Genomic DNA, 21,329 nt, shown 5'->3' on the forward strand with positions numbered 1-21,329 from the left:
TTCACTCCTTGAAAAGACAGGATATGCTCAGATTTACATTTCAAGCCGGAGAAGTTCTTTTAAAAACAGCTGTGTTCACAAGCAACCGACTTAAGATAAACTTCATCAAACTGTGTCTTTGCCAGCTTTTTCCTTTATAATATATGATTTCATGTGCTGTATTATGCAACAGAAGGGAACCCTACTTTTTGCTAGCAATCGCAGTGCATAACTGGATGCTGACAATTAGGTGAACTGATTCCCCACAGGCTGCTACCAGTGTAATAGTGTTGTACTCTTTCAAAACCTGAGTGTGGTGTATAGCTCGATGTGCAGCTAAGTATAATGACTTGTTTCTCCGTTGCGCTGAAGAAAATGTTGAAGCTAAGGGTAATTATTTTTTTTTTCGAAATGGGGGATAAGGAATCAAGTGACTATACTATGTAGAACAAATATTTCGTTCCCTTCCTCATTTTTTTCAGTTTCCATTCCTTTCTTCCATTTACACTCTTCTCTCTTTTTCCTCTAAAGCTGTTTCATGAAGGCACTGTCCTTCCAGTTGAGGCCTGCTAAATACTGTTCCCTCTGTAATGCCATCTGAAACAGCCAAGATGGATTGCTGCTCCAAATTCTTCTCTTATTGAGTACTCTGCCACCTTGGAAGCTAAGGACCACATTCAAGAGTCAGACTCTAATCCTCTGGTTGTAAACTCATGTCTCTGAGGATTTTCTTTTGTAGAAGCTAACATCTGACTATATTTCAAGGAGAAAACAATTAAAGAGATTACAACACTCTGTAGAAGTTTGTGGGACACTTTCCTATGCACTGTGCCCACAGGATGAAACTCAATCCTTTGGCACCTTTTAGGAATATATGAAGTTGCTCTTTCTTAATCTATGTAAATATGCATAATTTGGTATATTTTAAATTGTAGATATATTTTGTATCTGTTCATTCGTTCTTTTCTGAGAAATAGACCAGGATCTCTGTGCCTGAAGTGCATAATTTTGGTTAGTGTCTCTTTGCTGTTTCAGCCCATGTTTGTTCTGGGGTAATTCAACCAACCATGTTCTCAGTAGTGTGCACAGTGATGCATGCAGACACACTTTAGTTAACAAGCCTGTGTAGCAATTAATTTAAACTAGTTTGGAATAGAATTTTCAAATCCTGAATTTCAGTGATATTTGTGGGACAGAGAATGAGGTCCTCACCCCCTCTCTGCCAGGGTGCCATTAAAAAGGGCTCTAGAAGTCCTATACTCACACTGGGGGAAGATGACTCCAGCATAGACACTGTGGAAAAACCACCCTAAGGTTGTCTTCTGAGCCCTCATCAAAAGCCCTGGCATACGGGGGTGTGCCAGGCAATGTTGGTCAAGAGGGTTGTGTCGAGAGAGGGGCCATAACAGGCAGTGCTATGCCCTGGCAAGGCTTCAGTCATTTCAACAGAGCACCATGGGATTGAGAGGGTGCAAAAGTGGCTTAACGCTTCTGATCTCAGAATTGCACCCAGCATTTAAAGAAAAGGAAACAATTGGAAAGTCACTGTTCTGATGCCATTCCATGTTTGATGTCCTTCATCTGCGTTGATATATATTAGAAATCTTTGACACTGTTAACGTAAAGAGCCTGATCTTGTCACACTTACTTCTGCTGAGTAGTACCTTACTCCTTGATTAGTGCTATTAATTTCAGTGGGTCCACTTCAGTGGGAGTAAGAATGGCAGCATCAAGCACATAGTGTTAAATTACTTGTAGTCACAGAATATTTTTCTGGCTAATGAATAGAAATTACTCATTTCAAACTTATATAATGATGTTTTCCCTCCTTTACTGCAGGTGGTGGAAATGGACTTTAAGAAGCTGTGACTCAACATTTCATCCTTGAACTACAACGGTTTTTTGTTTTTTTTTTTAATCTGATTGCACTACAAAAAAGCTGCTAATGGGATAAATGCTGAGAAGTTTCAAGAATTGACTTGAAATACCAAAAGCCATTATTGAAAATCAAGAAGAGCTTGAACCTACATCAGTATCATTCAGTCAATATTATTTCCTCACAACAACAGAATGGCAAGTAAACGAAAATCAACTACCCCATGCATGGTTCTAGCAAGCGAGCAGGATCCAGACTTAGAAATGATATCAGATTTGGATGAAGGACCTCCTCTACTTACACCAGCAGAGAATGCTACAGCTGAGAGTATATCAAGTGATGAAGACATTCAAGAATATATGGATTCAGACAATCAGCAAAATAAAAAAGTTGAAGGTGGCTATGAATGTAAATACTGTACATTTCAGACGCCAGATCTAAATATGTTTACTTTTCATGTTGATTCAGAACACCCTAATGTAGTATTAAATTCATCCTATGTTTGTGTGGAATGCAATTTTCTTACCAAAAGGTATGATGCTCTTTCAGAGCACAATCTGAAGTACCACCCTGGAGAAGAGAATTTTAAACTGACCATGGTGAAACGTAATAATCAGACAATCTTTGAGCAAACAGTGAACGATCTCACTTTTGATGGGAGTTTTGTGAAAGAGGAGAACGGTGAACAATCCAACACCTCAGAGATCCCCTCATCAGGAATCTCAATTAGCAAAACTCCTATTATGAAAATGAAAAACAAAACCGAGACTAAACGAATTGCTGTTTTCCACAATGTAGCTGAAGACATTCCTGGTGAAGAAAAGGAAACTGAAAATGAGCCAGACTGCGAGGAAGTAGTCGAAAATCCACAATCAGCCGTTTCCGAGTCCAAAATGAACAATCCAGCTGCTTGTGGTGCAGCAGATACAACTAGCCCCGTAATGACGCCAGCGCCCGTGATTCAACCTGGGGTGGCACAGGTAATAACTGCTGTCACGGCTCCACAGAACTCTAACTTGATTCCAAAAGTCTTAATACCTGTAAACAGCATTCCAACCTACAACACTTCTTTGGATAACAATCCTCTTCTGCTCAACACCTATAACAAATTTCCCTATCCAACCATGTCAGAAATCACCGTTCTCTCTGCTCAAGCTAAATATACTGAGGAACAGATTAAAATATGGTTTTCTGCCCAACGTCTGAAACATGGTGTGAGCTGGACGCCAGAAGAAGTGGAAGAAGCAAGGAGGAAGCAATTTAATGGCACTGTGCATACAGTACCACAGACAATTACGGTTATTCCAGCACACATTTCAGCAGCTGGCAATGGTTTGCCATCCATCTTGCAGACATGCCAAATAGTTGGTCAGCCAGGTCTTGTCCTCACTCAAGTTGCTGGTACAAACACATTGCCAGTAACAGCCCCTATAGCTCTGACAGTAGCAGGAGTCCCAAATCAGACACAGTTACAGAAGAGCCAGATCCATACCGCCCAGCCTGTTGCAGAAACCAAGCAAATAGCTGCCATTCCAGCCCCTCAGCTTATCAAACACGAAACCACGTTAGTAAATCCAGATTCATTCGGCATCCGTGCAAAGAAGACGAAAGAACAGCTGGCGGAATTAAAAATCAGCTACCTTAAAAATCAGTTCCCTCATGATTCAGAGATTATTAGGCTCATGAAAATAACAGGCCTGACCAAAGGAGAAATCAAAAAGTGGTTCAGTGATACACGATACAACCAGAGAAACTCAAAAAATAACCACGGCATTCATCTCAACAACGATTCTTCCACCACCATTATTATTGATTCAAGTGATGAAACAAATGAGTCCCCAACAGTAGTCACGCCACAACATAAGCAATCGTGGAATGCGTTCCCTGATTTCACCCCACAGAAATTCAAAGAAAAGACCGCTGAACAGTTGCACAACCTCCAAGCAAGTTTTCTCAATAACCCTATCCTGACCGACGAAGAGCTGAATAGGTTAAGGGCACAAACTAAACTGACCAGGCGAGAGATCAATGCCTGGTTTACAGAGAGAAAGAAAACAAATGCTTTAAAGGAAGAAGAAGCTGAGTTAAAAGAGAGCAGTGCAAGCAGCTCAAAAGATGAGGCTGGAGAAACCTCTCAGGGAGAGGGATCTGTATGGCTACGGTCAGGGGGTTCTGCAAGCAAGGTGGGTAAAAAGTCACCAGAGCAGTTACATATGCTTAAAAGTTCATTTGTCCGTACTCAGTGGCCATCCCCACAAGAATACGACAAACTGGCAGAAGAGACTGGCCTCCCGCGATCGGACATTGTTAGCTGGTTTGGAGATACTCGCTATGCCTGGAAAAATGGTGGTTTGAAATGGTACTATTACTACCAGGGTTCCAGTGGGAATTGTATGAATGGTCAAGGCTTTGTCAGAAGGAGGGGGAGAGGGAGACCAAAAGGAAGGGGAAGAGGAAGGCCTCGTGGGCGGCCTCGGGGAAGCAAAAGGATAAACAACTGGGACAGAGGATCGTCAGTCATCAAATTCAAAACTGGAACAGCGATCCTTAAGGATTATTATATGAAGCATAAATTCCTCAACGAGCAAGACCTTGATGAACTTGTTGCCAAATCTCACATGGGATATGAGCAGGTCAGAGAGTGGTTTGCAGAAAGGCAAAGAAGATCAGAGCTAGGCCTAGAGCTGTTTGAGGAGAATGAGGATGAAGAAGAAATGCTGGATGATCAGGAAGAGGAGGAAGAAACGGATGATAGTGACACTTGGGAACCCCCACGACATGTTAAGCGTAAATTCTCAAAATCAGATTGACATGTAAGTTTGGGGCTTGGGGCAAAAAACCCATAAATTATATCTGACATTATTTTGAAGAGCCAAATAGTTTTTAAAGGCTTTCCGTTTTAATGAACACCTGCCTAGCATGTTCCCTCCACCTGAGAGAGTGGACAAGATGCTACCTGTGCAGCCACCAAATATTTGCTTCCTGGCTAGCAGAGATGGATATGCTCAGTGCTAACTCAGGGTTTGGAACTATAAATCCAACCCAAATTCTGCTGCTGCTCCTCCTCCTCCACATCACTGCTGAGGGCTCATCACTTAAGTGACTATTTATAAATATTTAATTGCCTTGTGTTTAATTCCAAAAAAACACAGCTGCATTTTTCATTGTTATAGGAGAAAATAACCCGCTCTTGGAGGAGGAAAATATAAAAACCTAATATGTCTTTTTGCAAACCTCGCTTTACCTCCTAAGGCTTCAGAGCTTTTGGTGTTTGTTTTTTAAAGGAAAGAATTCAAAAACAGAAAAGAAGGGGAAAACTGTGACAAAGGAATCAATAACCACAGGGGTGAGGATTACTTGGTTTTAGAAAATAGGTGAAATGAGTGTCATGTTTTTCAAAGTGTTTCAAGTTTACGGAACTTGTGCTGAAAATGTCTTTGTTATCATGAGCTGAGTCAGTTTAAATGTAGGGCTATAAGGTGCTGTTCATTAAACTTAATCAGCATATCCAGAAATCCATTCTACATCCATTTAATTTAAATGCATGGTAGACCTGATGTGATCCATATCAGCATTCATTTTTTGCTTACGCATTTGGTTTTATGTTGGAAAATGGTAACATAAAAGTCCTTGAAATCAAGTGCAGTATTCTGAAAAAGGTAAATATGCAGACGAGTTAGGAAAGTTGCTTTAAAAACTGTTCAGAATCAGCTGCTTTGTTTAGAAACAAAGACATGAAAAGACAGGGCAGAGATTAAAAGCATCTGCAAAGTCACTGAATGCTAGGAAAAAGACTTCAGCTTTTTAAAGTAGCTATGGCAGAACCCCAGTATTTTAACTCCTAGAGAAAATTAAAACATGACTGCTATTGCCTCTTAGTCTTTGGGTGTAACAAATGATATGTGTACACATCTCACTTTTCATCTCTAGTGGCAGCCCAGCTGAACGATTTGCATGCAAGATTAACCATACTCCATCCTTATGGATTCAGCCCATCAGTGTGATGATTGCTTCCATGAATGTGTAGGGCAATAAAACTTCATGGTCAAGTATTCTGGTTTCAACTCAAAGTTTGACCTACCTGGACTGAACTCCAGAAGTATTTGAATCTGATAGGGAATGTCTTCTGAATCTTAAATATTAGTTTCTCTAAAAATCAATCACTTGGTCCCAAGAAAAAAGAATTTTCCAGTGCTTGAACAGACCGCTTTAAAACAATGGTCTAGATTCACTAAATACCGCTCAGGAAGGTGCCTAACACTAAGGATAGGCAGTCAGTGTTTCTACTGCCATCTTCCCTTATTTCCTGCTGGAAGGAGAAGCAACTTAAAATTTCAATAGGTCTTTGAATTCCACCATGGAGAAGAGATGCGGAAACAATATTCCTGGTCCCCGGGCCAGTGCTGTCTACTTTTTGGGTGGCATTAGCCCCTACAAAAAACATCCTGTTATCACACACATTCTCCCTTTGTGCCTTCTCCCCAGTAGGCACCCTGCTTTCAGAGGCCTATAGAAGGCAGCGTAAACCTGAGTCAAATCTATCCCAGTGTTTCTGCACCTTCAGTAACCAAGTTCAGAACTCCTGGGGCTCTCTTCTTCCTCGCAGAGATAAGTGGTGACAAAAGATCAATCACTTTCCCTCTGACCATGAGCTTCTGAAGCTGTGGAGACCAGTAGCTCTTACAAAGCGCTCGCTCTTGCCCTCTGATTATGGCTGACAGATCAAACAAAAAAGAAGGGAAAACTATGCTTTCTCTAGGAAACATCTTGCAGCGGACTATTTGTGTTTAATTTGTGCTCCCTCTCCAGACATATCTGCAGCCACCTCTGTAATCTGATGTCTAAAGTGCTGGCTCAGCTGCAGGAGGATACTCTGTCTGAAATTCCAAAGCATGTGATCGAGTGTGTTCTCCTTGTCTGTTTAATATTACAGACAAATGTTAAGGCAGTATGCATTTGAGCCTATGTTGCAGGATTCAACTTTGGAAGTATCGGGTGGCTTGAGGGACCAGAACAGAGCACCAAAAGTCCAGCAGTGTGATTGGTCTTTTGTTGGTACCTATCACTGTGAGGATAAATTATAACCCCTGCAATAAATGTAATTACCAGTTACAACTTTGGGGGAAGCACACTGATGTTTCCAGTGGAGTTCATGACCCTGGATATATGCTAGTTTGACTAGAGATCAATATCTGGCCTATTCTTTTTGGGCTTCAACTTCTAAAACTGTCTCAGTGATTAACAAATAGTCTTGTTAGGCTGATGCTGATATAGATGAGGCTGTTGCGCAAGCTAGAAGAAAAATCTTTTTAAAAAAAGTCATGTTAATTTAAAGCTCCATTGCGAATATAGGGTCAAAAATCAGTGTTTGCCAAATGGGAAACGACAAAACCAGTAGGGAGAGAAACGCTATTTTTGAGCTTCCAGTAATATTAAACCCTGAAAATCCTTGGCACTGTCTCTCTATTAAAGCAAATCCAGGCTTTGCTTCTTTAGGGGTGACCAGAAGTTTAGATTTTTCTTTTACATTGTTAAAATAAACTTTTTCCTGTTTTCTTAAGAGATTGTTTTTAGGCCAATATTGAACTGAACTTTTTAAAAAATGTGGTATGATCTAATTGGGAAGATCTCCAGATCACTTTGGATGTGGTCTCTTAAATATCACCACATACGAGATGAGAGAGACATGAAGGGATAATAGATTTAAGTATTTATTCTGATACTCCTGGGATGAAAGTCTTTCAGTAAGATACTCTGAGGATTACTTTTAACATATACTGGGACAGATTCTCAACTGGTATAAATGATATAGCTCCATTGACTCCAATGGAGTTACAGTGACTTACACGAGCTGAGGATCTGGACCACTACCTCTTTGAATTCTGGAAGATGTAAAACAAAACAAACACTAGGGGTCTGCTCATGGGAAGCGTTGAGCATCCACCACCCTTATTAAAGACAAATTGAGTGTTCTGAGCCTCCCAAGACTGAGCATGATGATAAAATGCTGACTAGAATAACCAGTGACGTTCCTAGGAATTGTGTGCGCTCAGCACTGCTCATAATCTGGCCCTATTAACAAACCCTTAAAAAAAATAATTACCATTTATAGCATTTATACATTTCTGTGGAGAGGAGGGGGTTCCTTCTTATGGATGCTTCTGTCATCTCACCACAACTGACATGAAAATGAATCACTAAAAAGTACTGTCTGTGTGGAAGACTGCAGGATTGTCTGTTTCTGTAATTGTAGCAAAGGCAGGTAAGAAGCAAAATGTACTTTACAACAGTGGCTCCAAAGTCTTGCTGCTCAGCCCTGCGATGCGCTACTGATGCTTGCCTCCCTCTGTGGGTTTGTGTCTGCTTGGAAATTGACTGAAATAAACTATTCTGGAATAATCATCACTTGGATTAAGCTAAATCAGAGAAAGGCACTCTTATTCTGGAATAAGAGTGTCCATACAGAGGCTTATACTGAAATAACTATTTCCAATAATTATTTGGGAATAGCTATTTTGGTAAATTTCCAAATGTAGAAAAGCCTTTATTATTTCTGTAAAGCTTGGAATGTCAAGATCAGAAGTAGCCTAGGCTCTCTGTGATGGCATTAAAGCATGTGCTGTTGAGTGGGAGATGTGGGGGAACTGTCTTGTAGAGCTCAAGTCTTAGCCCTAGGTAGATGGTGGAGTTGAACAAAAAAAAGATTAGGAACCAGTGTTTTAGAATGCACCTGTGGATGTGGCTGGCTGAGAACAAATACAGAGCCGGAATGTTCTCCTTCCTTTTCCTCTGATGTTTCTACCAAGAATATCTGATCTGATTATGTAGTTGCTGCTGGCTTTGAATCTTAGCTGATGGAAAAATAACGAAGTTTCCGTGCCAGAATGGGGAGAGACATGAGACATGAAAAGAAATGGGAGTCTGGGTGGGCTCATGGTCCAGTGTTACCACGGTATGCTGCCTCCTAGGAGAATCCCTCAAGCACTATGCAACCAGCTCATTTAGCTCTTAAGGAAGAGGGAGTGTTTGATATCTTTCAAGTGATCCTCTCCTACAGACCCAGAAGTGCTGTTGGCTGGCTGTAGAGGGAGTCAAAGCCAGCCTTCCATGGCCACATGGATGAGAACCACCAGATACAAGTCCTTTGAGAAGAGGGGCAAATGGAGAAGCCTGGAGAATTTTTCTTCACTTGCCCAGAAAAAAATCCACTTCTCTAAAATTTCATAAGCAAACCATGATCCATTTCTTGTTCTGTCAGAATAGCAAGGGGTGTAATAAGCTAGGTTTTGTGCCCCTCTCCTCCCTCACTTTAACTATTATGAACTGCTGCATAGCGTTGAATGCAAAGAAGGAGCTAATTCCTTTTCCTCCCTTTTTTCTACATAGTGATGGAAGTTGAGTGATTTTTCCCAATACACGATAAAAGTTGGGCCACTCAGTGTGTGCGTTTGTCCACCAGACTATTGAAATTGCTTTTGAATAAATTCGTACGAAGCTTCCCTACCTAGCTGTAATACTGATCGCTGGGGATAATGTGAATGCAGTACGCCCCCCCCCTCCCCCCGCCCCGAGGAATCTTTCACATGTTGCTTACAGACTTTGGGCAAAATCCTGTCCCCGTTGTGATCGCTGGGGATCTCTGATGCAGCTGAAGAGATTTCTTTCTGCTGTACAGGGTTGGGGCAGGATTTCTGGAGCCACCACACAAGAGGTACAAAGCCCAGAGATGTAGATCCATTAGCTCTTCTCCCCCTGAAGTGGGAGCACAGCAGTAGCTAGTACAGTTGCAGTCTCAGGCCATGTAATAGCTGTGCTGCCACTCCTCAGCTCAGGGCTGGGGAGGGGGATTGCCCCTTTTGCACTAATGGATCACTCTAGTTGGATGCTTAGTGTTTCCCTCTGTAATTATGACATGCTTGGCTTCAGCCACCTGACAGCGGTGGAGCCAGCACCATACCTGTATATATTCATAGTACCTCCCAAAGAGAGAAGGCAAGTTTTCCAGCTGCTGTCTTGCTAATACCCAAACCCCAACCTGGAAGCTTGAAAACTGGGCATGCAGTGAAATAATATTGACTGTCAGGGATTTAATTGGGCTTTGCTTGGCAATAGGGCTTAAAAAACATTAGCTACTAATGAAGAGAGATGAATATTAGTGATCAAGAGATCAATAAATATATTGAAAATTGTTCAAACTGGTAGAATCATATAAACTACAGATGGAAAAGATCTATGAAAGAGTCCATTCCCTATCCCTCCCTATGCAATGCTGGATTGTTTCCTGCTCTGTCTAGGTTTTAAATACCTTGTGTGTCATAGGATAAACAGACTTCGCAAATAGTATGGCAGGGGCTTCAAGTTATTTTGGAGCTTTTGTACTGTATTACTATTATGGAGAAAATGACTCAAAATGAGGACAGTTAAAGAAGAAACAAATTAATAATAGTTCTTTGCACTTTATGTAGCAATTTTCGTCCCACTATCTCAAACCACTTTACAGAGGTGTGAGATTATTATCCCCATTCTGAAATGGGAAAACTGAGGCTTAGAAGGGTTAAGGCCTATATTCTTAAACTTAATGGCCTGATGTTTCCCAGGGATTGAGTTCCAGTACGTGCCACTGACTTCAGTGAGCTCACTGGGTGCTCAGCACCTCTGAAAACTCGGCAGTTTTTTAGCTCCTTGACTGTGAGTACTAAAGTTCGAAAAATTTGGCTTAAGTAAGATTCCCAAGGTCACAGAGTGGTCATTAATAATTCTATGGCACTCTTCACAGGAGTATGGATTAACTTGTGTCCTCGCCAAGTTCCAGCTTTGATCATTGCATTTGGTACCTGAATTCTCTCTGCAGTTTGTTAGATGTGGTACTTGCCTTCCTTTGCTGTCCTAAACTATTGTGTGGTGTTGTACCTTTTTTTCCACGCCACCTCCACATTTCACCCCAGAGCTGGCAGCACTATAGTTGTGGCTGAAATGGTGCCTGGATCTAATAGTCTGTCTTATATTTCAATTTCAGTTTGTAGAGCATTTGGAGGTGAAAGGTGCTATAGACATCTTGGGTTTTATTTATTGCAGCACAGTAAATTAAGTTGAGATATTATTTGCCTTCTATTGAGTAAAGTGTTCCATGTGCCTCTTCGGATCAAAAAGATTCCATGATACTTTCCCTAAATTATCTGCTAACATAACGGGAAAGCATGAGTTGCAAAGCCATCAGCTGTGTTCTGACAAGACAAACCACAGGAATTCCTGGTATGTTATGACTTCCAAGTAGCTTTCTTCCTTAGTCCCAGCTTCTGAAAATGTTTCTAGATATGTCAAGTAGTCTGATCTGGGCATATTTGCAGTTTGTATAATACCAATATTAAAAATTAGTTGTCCTCCCTGGGAAGGCTTTATTTATAGAAAATGTTGCACTGGATTCCACTCTTCATGTGCACAGGAGAGTTAACAGGAATCAATTTGGTTTACATAAATGATAGTGCTCTGCAGTTTTCAGTAACTGCAATATATTTGTGTCTTGTTTCACATGTGAAATGCAATCAAGTTAATGCTTTGTAGGGTATTTGAAGTACAAGAAAAGTGATTGACTAATGACCAGCAAGGCTTTGGGAGGTGAACAGCATGTAGCAAGCGGTATGATCTACGTCTGCTGTATGTAATCATGTTAAAGGAAGCCGTTGTGGCATTTTAGAAAAAAGCGTTTCTCTTGAATGATTCAGTAGCTTACAGTGTCTTTCCTTTGTAGCTGCCCAAAGTGGTGAAGGGGAAGCAAGATATCTGGTTTACTGTGAATGGGCCTAATCTTTCGTGAAACCAAGAAAATTTTGGGACACACACGGGATTGAATACTCAAAAGGATTGGAACTTAGTGTTGTGCCAAAGTTAAACTACTGCAGCTGGTAGAAGTTCTGCACTGTAAATAGAAGACTGATTAAAAGACTACTTGTAAAACACATTTTAATACAGTACATTTTTATTCTGATACATGATGGAAACTTTCTGTTTTAGACCTTTTCTGAAGGGGCTTCAGTGACCACTAGATTTTTGTCCAGCTTAATACTGTACGTTCTAGTAAGATGGGCTTTATTGCCTGTGTTCTTTGATATGTGATTAAGCTTATAGCTTTGAGTGACCAAACATTTTACAGAGTAAAAGTTCTTAGAAAAAGTAAATGTAACTGATATTTGTGTCTTATTTATCAGGCTCTGCACAAACTTTGAAAGTTGTGCATGCACTTGTACAACTTACACATACAATTGGGAATGCATGGGATTCTTCTCAATATTACAAAACTAAGCCTTATGGCATTATGGATCATTATGGATCTTGTCTTTGGATTTCTTTTTTTTGAGGTGAAGATATGAATGAGTGCCACTGTTAAAATATTTGTAATTTCCATTATTGATTTCAGTAGAGGCCTAGTTTGCTTTAATGCCTGAAGAAAATAACAAGGGAAAGAGGAAAATAAAAAGAAGCTGTCAGAAGAATGAATACTGAGGGAACCACTGAAATAAACTTTGTACCAAAAATTTGAAAACACAAATAATGTAATACGTTCTTACTGAATGTGTGTGTGTGTGTGTTTATATACGGATTATGCAGAAATTAGGAACTGTCTTTGTTCAACTATGTAGCAGTCCAGAGCTTTTCTAGCATCATTCTCTTTGTTAATTGTTAACTACGTTGCCATGTCAGGAGGCCTGGAACATTCATGTAAACTCTTTCTGTTAAGGCAGATGCACTTCATTCATATTTTTAAAATAATTTTGGGAGGATATTTTTAAAGATGACAAAGGGGATTAGGCACCCAATTCCCCCGAATGTCATTGGGAGCTGAGCACCTAAATCCCCTTTGTGCCTTTTGAAAATTTCCCCCTTTGTGGTTATAGGACTATTTTTTAAATGTGCTTTTTCTTCAGAGAAATTTTTTTTGAAATGAGCATGTTCCATTTAAAGCCCCGCTCATGTACAAATAACTGCAGAGAAAAACCTGCTTGCCTTCATTCACACAAACTTCCAGTTGGAGCCAGTACGTGAGCTTAGCCTGAATAAGACTAAGGGCTTGTCTACATGCACAAGTTATAATACTTTGACTATACTATACTATACTTAAAGTGGAACAACTCCCTAGCGTGAATGCATTGATATCTATATAAGGGTGGTTTACACTGGCATAGCTATTCCCATACATTAAGAGGAATACGCATCCCGGTGTAAAATCAACCTGATTATTGATTGATATACCAGTCCAAAAACTATAGACTGTTCGTTTGAGCAATCTGTTTTACACAACTCATAGAATGCGACATCATAAAGAATGTTTTTTACTTAAGCATCTGTCAACTAACGAAAGAGTTACAGAGGAGCCCTGAATATGCATGCTGCTGTCATTTTTACAAATGGTTACCTTTTTAAACTACAGCTTTATTAGTGATTCCAAAATACTGGGATTTAGTTGATGTTTTCGCAACAGCCCAGCTGGCTTTGTGAGTTGGTGTCTTTATTTCTTTTTCATACTGCTGTCAATTACTATTTTTTTAATAATGTAAAATATGCAGAAATTTCGTGCACTGCTTTATTTTTCTTTTTTACTCCATAGAGCACTCTGAAGTGTAATGTTAAATTGCTGTTTGGGGGGAGGGGTTTGTTTTGTTTTGTCTTTCAGCATTGCTGATTGTGGTCTTTGATCTATTTGACAGTTTCTTAACCTTTTCAGCTGTTGAACAGATTTGTTGTGCTTCAGGTATTGTAAAATGAAGCCTTTGAATATATTTATATTATTATCTGTTTCCACTGCAATAATGTTTAACCATCTATAGTTGTAAATAATTCTTAACAGTGTGTGTTTCCTTACAGGCTCAGTGCTTAATGCTGATCTGATGTTTGCTAGCTTAAAATATTTATTTGACAGAGAAGAAGAAAAAAATCTGTCTTACCCAGTTGATTTGTGTCTTTGAGTGCATAATAAAGGTCAGCATTCAGTAGTAATTTTCTTTTTAGTGATTTTCCATTTTCTTAAATGAAAATCAAATAGTTATAAAAAGAATTATAGTGATGCCTCTCTTAAGGGATAAACAAAAATGGGTTACTTGGCAGAGATGGTCTCTAATCCAAGTGCAGTCACGCAGTACTTGAAGCCTTTAAAGATACTTTTAAAATGGAACGTTGCCTAACAAGACCCTGACCTTGCAATTTGTTGCATGCAGCAGACTGCTGCGCCCATGTGGAATCCCACTGATTGTAATGAGGCTCAACATGGGCACAGCAATCTGTCTGCACAACAACGAAGTGCAGGAACAGGTGCTATATCTATATTGTGTTTGTGCATTTGATGGAAGTACTTTGGGCCCCATTTTCCACTTGCCTTGTGTAGTCACTTACACCTGTGCAGAGTGAGTGTAAAACACTATCATTCTGAGTTGTTAGCAATTTACACTTGCTTTGCCTAGGAGTAAATTACTGTACAAGGCAGTGGAGAATCAGATCATACAGCTACATCATTAGTTTAACTGTTGCTTCTGTCTAGTGAGTTTCCCGTGTGGTCTCTTTACACGAGAGGGGAGAGAAGAAACACTTAAACAAAACAAAAGTAAGGAAAGAAAAAGAAAGAAAGGAAAATCTGACTGTAAAAGCAAAAATATTGGGAGGGTGACTTGGGTAGGTATAGTGCCTGGAACTACTTTTAAATTGTCTAGCTTCTCTGAAGGTGTCCCGTTAAGACAAGAAACTGAGACAAGGTTGTAGGAAAGGCAGCTCAGTTTAATAGATACAGTTACGACTTCTAAGCAACTAAATATGGCTACCAGTACCCAGAAAAAGTTTTTTATAAGAAATGGGCAAAGCTCTGAGCTGCTGCCCAGGGGCACTCCTGGTCCACTTCTGGCTGCACAGGCTCACAAAAGGGTTCTGGAAGAGCTTTTTCAGCAGGATGGGAACAGACCTTTAAAGTGAAGTGCCCGTACAAAGACACACATTCAACACAGGCTTCATCTACTGGTTTCATCTTGAGCAACATTTAGTATGTGCTATCACTGTCTGGGTCAGTGAAGCAGGTCAGAGTTCTGAATCAGAGTGATCTGGAAGTGCCGGATGCCAAACCTGTATACAAATAATACTGTTTTAAAACTCTTCCGTCATGTTCTCACTTAGATGGTTGAACCCATTGGGGTGTGTATTTTGCTGACCGTTTATCTTGTTAGACAGAAAATAGTTGCAAAGCACTTTGGTAGCTGAAAACATCTGCATTCAGTGCACCATTTGGGTAAGGATGGCTTTATTGTTTTTGTGGGGTCGGAAGGGAGGGATTATGACCTAGTAACATTGTTTAAAGTCAATCTGAAGGGACTATAGTGTGTTAGGGTGGATCAAGAAATTTAACTTGCATTTTTATATACATCCCCTCTTCACCATTCCAGGTAAGTGTTTACTTATAAAGGTTTGGGCTTCTGTCAACAGCAATAATTTCTTAATCTCTGCTTTACTGAAATTCCCTACGGGCTTCTGTTTCCCGCTCACTTCCTGCCATTGCTTTTCAGAAGCATGGAACTACACTGATTTGATAGATTTGTGATGAAGCTGAACTCTCAGCGAGTGCTTTTGCGCCCTCCCGTCCTGGACAGCCAGGAAAAGAGAAACAGAAGATTCCCTTCCCTGCCATGGTGCCTTTCCAGTGTGCAGATCATGGTGGAATTCTGGATTCAGGGCTGCCATAGTCTTCAGTGGTGCTGCAAGTCTGGCTGTCTTCATGCTGCTGATCAACTGTTCCTGCAGGGACTCTTGCTTGATATCCTTCTGCCTCAAGTGTTAGCTTGTGTGTTGCCTTATTTTTCCTAGGCAGCACCGTACATCTGTCTCATTTTACACTGCACTGGCTTTTACTTGCTTTTCTTCCCCGGTGCACTTTTTCTTGTGTGTTTTCATTTTGCTTTTTTAGTAGAAGACATCCATTTTATTTCCCTCTCCTTTGTTCTGTACTGACCCATCTCTAGGCCAAAGCCTGCTTCAGCAATATCAGTCAGCCCTTCATTACTGCATCTAACAGGACTGGATACTCAGCCGGTTGGCTTCGTATGTGGGTTCATTCAAAGTCTTGTGATGCTTTTTGAAGAACTTTCCTGGTCTTCTAAATTTAAGACAAGAGTTTCTTCACTGAAGGTCTGATCAATTGGCTTCACCAGGCTCTGGATCAGACCCCGAAGGAGCAGATATCTAGTCATACTTGTTTAGAGGCAGATCCTTTGCCCTGTTACAGTAGTCAGCATGCTCTCAGAGGAGGGTTTCCACAGCACTCTGTGCCCTTGCTAGGTAGTCCTTATGCCATAGCAGTTCTTTGAGTATATGTCCCTACAGGTGCTCCACCATAGCATGTGTGCATGTCTGTGCACTCTGAACTGGAGACTGTAAAGCAGTGTCTGCAGGTCTGCACCTGCACAGAGCAGCTCCTCATTCTCCCATCTGAGGGCATATAGGGAGGCACTGACCTGCAGCTACTCGGTTCCTTCTCAACTGCCTGCGGCTCCAGATGGAGCACGTGGTATCAGCTGTTCATCTCTGATGAAAAGGGAAGGGTTACTTTGAAAATAAGAGGCTGATATTTTGCCTCTGAAAGGAGAGAGACTTTCAAGACTTTCACTGTTTTGCATAATCACTCAGTTGCAAAATAAATGCTTGTTTTAATTTCTTGTTCTTTCTTGTGGTTTTGATCAATAACTTTCAACTTTAAAATGAATGCTTTTAAATATAAAGGGAAGGCTAACCACCTTTCTGTATACAGTGCTATAAAATCCCTCCTGGCCAGAGGCAACATCCTGTTACCTGTAAAGGGTTAAGAAGCTCAGCTAACCTGGCTGGCACCTGACCCAAAGGACCAATAAGGGGACAAGATACCTTCAAATCTTGGGGGGGTGGCTTTTGTTGTGCTCTTTGTTTACGTGGTGGTTCTCTCTTGGGACTGAGAGAGGCCAGACAGAAATCCATCTTCTCCAACCCATCCTAATCCAAGTCTCCAATATTGCAACCAGTATAGGTAAGCCAGGCAAGGCGGATTAGTTTAGCTTTTGTTTTATGTGAATTTTCCCTGTGTTAAGAGGGAGGTTTGTTCCTGTTTTCTGTAACTTTAAGGTTTTACCCAAAGGGGGATCCTCTGTGGTTTGAATCTGAATACCTTGTAAAGTATTTTCCATCCTGATTTTACAGAGATGATTTTTACCTTTCTTTTTTAATAAAATCCTTCTTTTAAGAACCTGACTGATTTTTCCATTGTTCCAAGATCCAGGGGTTTGGATCTTTGATGATTTTGTAACCAATTGGTTAGGATATTATTCTCAAGCCTCCCCAGGAAAGGGGGTGTGTAGGGCTTGGGGGGGATATTTTGAGGGAAGACGTCTCCAAGTGGTCTCTTTCCCTATTCTTTGTTTAAAACGGTTGGTGGTGGCAGCATGCTGTTCAAGGACAAGGCAAAGTTTGTACCTTCAGGAAGTTTTTAACCTAAGCTGGTAGAATAAGCTTAGGGGGTCTTTCATGTGGGTCCCACATCTGTACCCTAGAGTTCAGAGTGGGGAAGGAACCCTGACATGCTTGTTTTAATTTCTTGTTCTTTCTTGTGGTTTTGATCAATAACTTTCAACTTTAGAATGAATGCTTTTGGGTGTTTGCCAAGAAATCGAATAAGCCAAGGTCTCTCTAGGGGAAAAAGAAGCCTCGACCGCTTTGTACCACTGTTTTGATGTTGGATAGTGAAAGAGTTTATAACCTTAACTCTTTTGGCCCTTGAAATTAATACAACCGCTCCTACCTCTGTACCCTCTGATGATGTACAGGGGCTTTTCCCTGCGCTCTGGTACCATCTTCCTGCAGCTCCAAGTAGCTGTCCCATTGGCATCTCTGGTGCCACACACACGACCTCCTTCTTGGTGCCGAGCCACGTTCCCAGCTCTGGCACCAGCTCAGGCTATGATTATAGGCTTTCGCAGCCCTCCACCACCCTCCACTTTCTTTTCCCTGGATAACCTTCTCCTTCTGGATGAACTGGAATCTCCCCCACTCAGCTGTACCAAAGCCCCTTCCCCAGCACCACTCGAACAGGTACAACCTGAATCTCAATTGTACTTAAAACTCTCAGTACCAGCACCGATACTTAAGGCGCCCTCCTCCCTTTAGCCTACGGGATGAAACTTCTGACTCTCAAGTCTCAGTACAGGGCTCTACCTCACTTCTGTACCACCACACCCCTCTGGGTACGTCTATGCAGCAATCAAACACCCATGACTGGCCCAGGCCAGCTGATTTGGGCTAGCAGGGCTCAGGCTGCAGGGCTAAAAATTGCTGTATAGATGTTTGGGCTTGGTCTCCAACCCAGCAATTTTTAGCCCTGCAGCCTGAGCCTTGCTAGCCCAAGTCAGCTGACCCAGCCCAGCTGTGGCCGTGCTGTGGATCTTTTATTCCAGTGTAGATGGACCCTGTGAGTCTGTTACAGAAGAGGATGTTCTGGAGCCTACCCGGTGCCCTAGACCTCAAGGATATGAATATCCTTGGGGACCTTTCTCCTGTCCCTCTCCTCCTCAGAGGGCTTACTGGAACCCCTGAGGACACTTTGAACAATTTTATGGGGTACCAGCTCGAAAGAAACCCCAGTGCTCACTCCATACCTCATCATTCACAGGCATCAACAGACCATCCTTCAGGGCTGCATGCCGCCTTGGTACTGGGGGAGGCACTAGAGGAGCAAGAGCTACAGATTCAAGGAAGTTTTCCCCCATCAGCCAAATCCTCCTCCTCCTCTCTGAGTGAAGCAGTAATCCCACCACTGACCTCTTATGCTGATGACTTTCGGGCCTTCCAGGACCTAATGAAATGTCTGGCAGAATCCCTCCAGATGCTGCTAGAAGAATGTCCAGGAGTCCTAACATTCCCTGGTAGACATTTTAAATATCACCCCTGGGGACAAATCACCCTACCAATTAATGAGGCACTGTTATTGCCTGCACATTCTTTATGGCAAACACCTGCTGCTATTCTGCCCACCTACAAGCAGGCAGATGATAAAATATGATATTCCACCATGGGGAATGGAGTACTTCTTCCCCTAGCTCACCCCTGATTCCCACATGGTGGACACGGTTAATGAAAGAAACCATCCCGTTTGCTCCAGATGCTCTTCTTCAGACAAGAGTACAAACAATTAGACCACCTAAGCAGGAAAAACTATTCACCAGCAGCTCTTCAATTCTGAATTGGAAACTACCAAGCCTTGATGGCTAAATACAATTTTAACAATTATTTAAAGTTCACAAACTTTATTGAACATCTGCCACAAAACCAAAACCACCAATTTAAATCCCTTCTCTCTGAGAGACAGTGGATTGGGAAGGGCTCCCTGCAAGCTGCTCTCAATGTCACCGACATGGCTCCTAGATCCCTGGCTACTGCTGTGGTTCTTCGCGTGACGGTCCCTATGTGTATCCCATACGTCGGATATGCACGCGCTCCATGTGCCTAAGTCTGGAATTTTCTTGCAAGCAGAGTCTGTTGGTCTGCACATGCGCCGTAGCTCTTCTTGTGCTCTGAACTGATAGTATAAACGAGGGTGCAGGTTAATGCCTCTCCAGTTCCTTCTTACTGCCACATGGGCTAAGCTGGACTCTTCAGTGTCTTCCGCGCCTGTCTATTGCCTCAGGCCTGTAAAGAGTTTTAGTATTTTTGTAGTGTAGTTAGATGGTTTCTCCTTTTTTCCTCACCCCAGGAAATTGCTGTGATGCAGTAGGGAGCAGTGTTGACCTGGGAATGTGGCAGGAGAGTTTCACTGGGGATGGGAGACCTGAGAGCCTGTAACCTGAGCCAGGAGCGGGAGGGGGGAGGTAACACCTCTGCCCGGGAAACTGGACAAAGGCTGCAGGAGACCCCCTGCTGGAGGGTTTTTTGTTTCAGTTTTGGGCTGGGTGGTGGAATGCAGGGAACCCCAAGGCTGGGGTCTAAGCTCCCTCCCCCCAGGAGGACTGGACTGAGGGGTCCTGGTTGTACCCACAAGCTCTGTTTTAGACTGTGTTCCTATTGTCCAATAAACCTTCTGTTTTACTGGCTGGTTGAGAGTCACAGTGAATCCCAGGAAGAGGGGTGCAGGGCACGGACTCCCCCACACTCCGTGACAATTGCCTTCAAGAACTGTGTTTTCTGGCCTTGCTGCTTTTCTGTGAGTGACTAACATTAATGCGGCCTATGCTGCCTGGGTGAGGTGCACATCTCAGCGCAACACCTGCCACTCCTTTCCCCCCAGAACTCGTGAGAGTCGGGAACTGAGACTTAACACCTGATGGAGAAAGCAATGAGACCCCCAGATCTTTGACCTGGGCCTCCCTCAGACATTAGTGTCATCAAGCAGGCAGTACTTCCCAGAACCGGAGATCAGGAATGGAGGCTAAGACTTCTAAGCCTAAAGAGGAAGCTTCCCAGGAGAGTCAGGGGCACTCCAATAGACATGGACAAACCAGCTTTGTCAAAGACTGCCCTGAAAAGAAAGGATCCCTCCCCAACTCTGTCAAAGTTAGGAAAGCCTGCATGTATGGGTGCTAAAGATGTAAGTCTTAATTAATCTTGGCAAGAGAAAGTGGCACTCAAGGGTACAGATCTGCTGGTTCCAATATAGGTTCTGTTAGCTAAGGCTAAGGACAAGCATCCTCCAGTGCTCCCTTCCATATCTAGAGCCAACATTGTGCCTATAACAACAGGGTCCCAAATGGATCCAACTTCCGCTGTGACCAGAGAAGCACCAGATCTGACAGCTCCCACGATGGACTCCCTGCACTTCAGGGTGGTCTGAGACCTGTGTCTCCCCAGAGGACATTTTTGCCCTCCTCTGTCCTCATTCACCCCTCCTGTAGGGATCATGTCTATTCCAGGACATTGTTACTCTAGAGGAAGAAACTATTTTGAGGATGCAGAATCCAGTTTTCTGTTGCAGCTACAGCTGTGGGGACAGCAGCATTACAGTCAGCTATCATTTCTGCATCCTCACATCCACCCAATGTTTGACCACTGCTTGTTAATCTCTCTCCTGTGGAATACACATAGGGACCATCACTCAAAGAAGAAATGGAGGTTATTTACCTGTAATTGGAGATTCTTCAAGCTGTGTGGTCCCTATCTTCATTCAGCTACCTGCCCATCATCCCCTTTGCTGAGCATTAGCCAGATTTGCAATAAGAGTAGGAACTGGAGAGGCATTGATCCACGCTGTCCTTTAATCCTCAGTTTGGAGCATGAGGAGAGCTATGGTGCATGTGTCGACCAATGGATATTGCTTACCAGAAAATTCCAGACAGGGACATGGTGCACATGTGTAATCCACATGGAATATGGAGAGGGACCACACATCTTGACGAACCTCTAGTTTCAGGTGATCTCCATTTATGCAGTCAGTATCTTGGCTCCAGGCTTCTGGACTATCAGTTGAGGTTAATCAGCAGAATACCATTGA

At 42.2% G+C, this 21,329-nt stretch overlaps 1 protein-coding gene and 1 long non-coding RNA gene across 15 annotated transcripts in view; one reads left to right on the top strand and one right to left on the bottom strand.

Annotated features, from left to right (window-relative positions):
* The window catches only part of ZHX1 (zinc fingers and homeoboxes 1), a 42,066-nt gene extending 28,220 nt beyond the window's left edge, over positions 1-13,846 (top strand). For 7 of the 12 annotated variants that reach the window (XM_043539135.1, XM_043539136.1, XM_043539133.1 and 4 more), the window contains 2 exons: positions 1,819-4,668; positions 11,604-13,846. In XM_043539135.1, the coding sequence (XP_043395070.1) occupies positions 2,050-4,665 (2,616 nt within the window). In that variant the 5' untranslated portion in view covers positions 1,819-2,049 and the 3' untranslated portion in view covers positions 4,666-4,668; positions 11,604-13,846. Of the gene's footprint in view, positions 1-1,818; positions 5,202-11,603 lie in introns of all 12 variants that reach the window. The other 5 variants (XR_006288364.1, XR_006288362.1, XR_006288363.1 and 2 more) reach the window with 2 other exon arrangements.
* The window catches only part of LOC119565550, a 67,584-nt gene that overhangs the window by 38,280 nt on the left and 7,975 nt on the right, over positions 1-21,329 (bottom strand). The gene's annotated exons all lie outside the window — the stretch shown is intronic.

The sequence above is a fragment of the Chelonia mydas genome, chromosome 2, assembly GCF_015237465.2.
Source record: "Chelonia mydas isolate rCheMyd1 chromosome 2, rCheMyd1.pri.v2, whole genome shotgun sequence".
Lineage (NCBI taxonomy): Eukaryota > Metazoa > Chordata > Testudines > Cheloniidae > Chelonia > Chelonia mydas.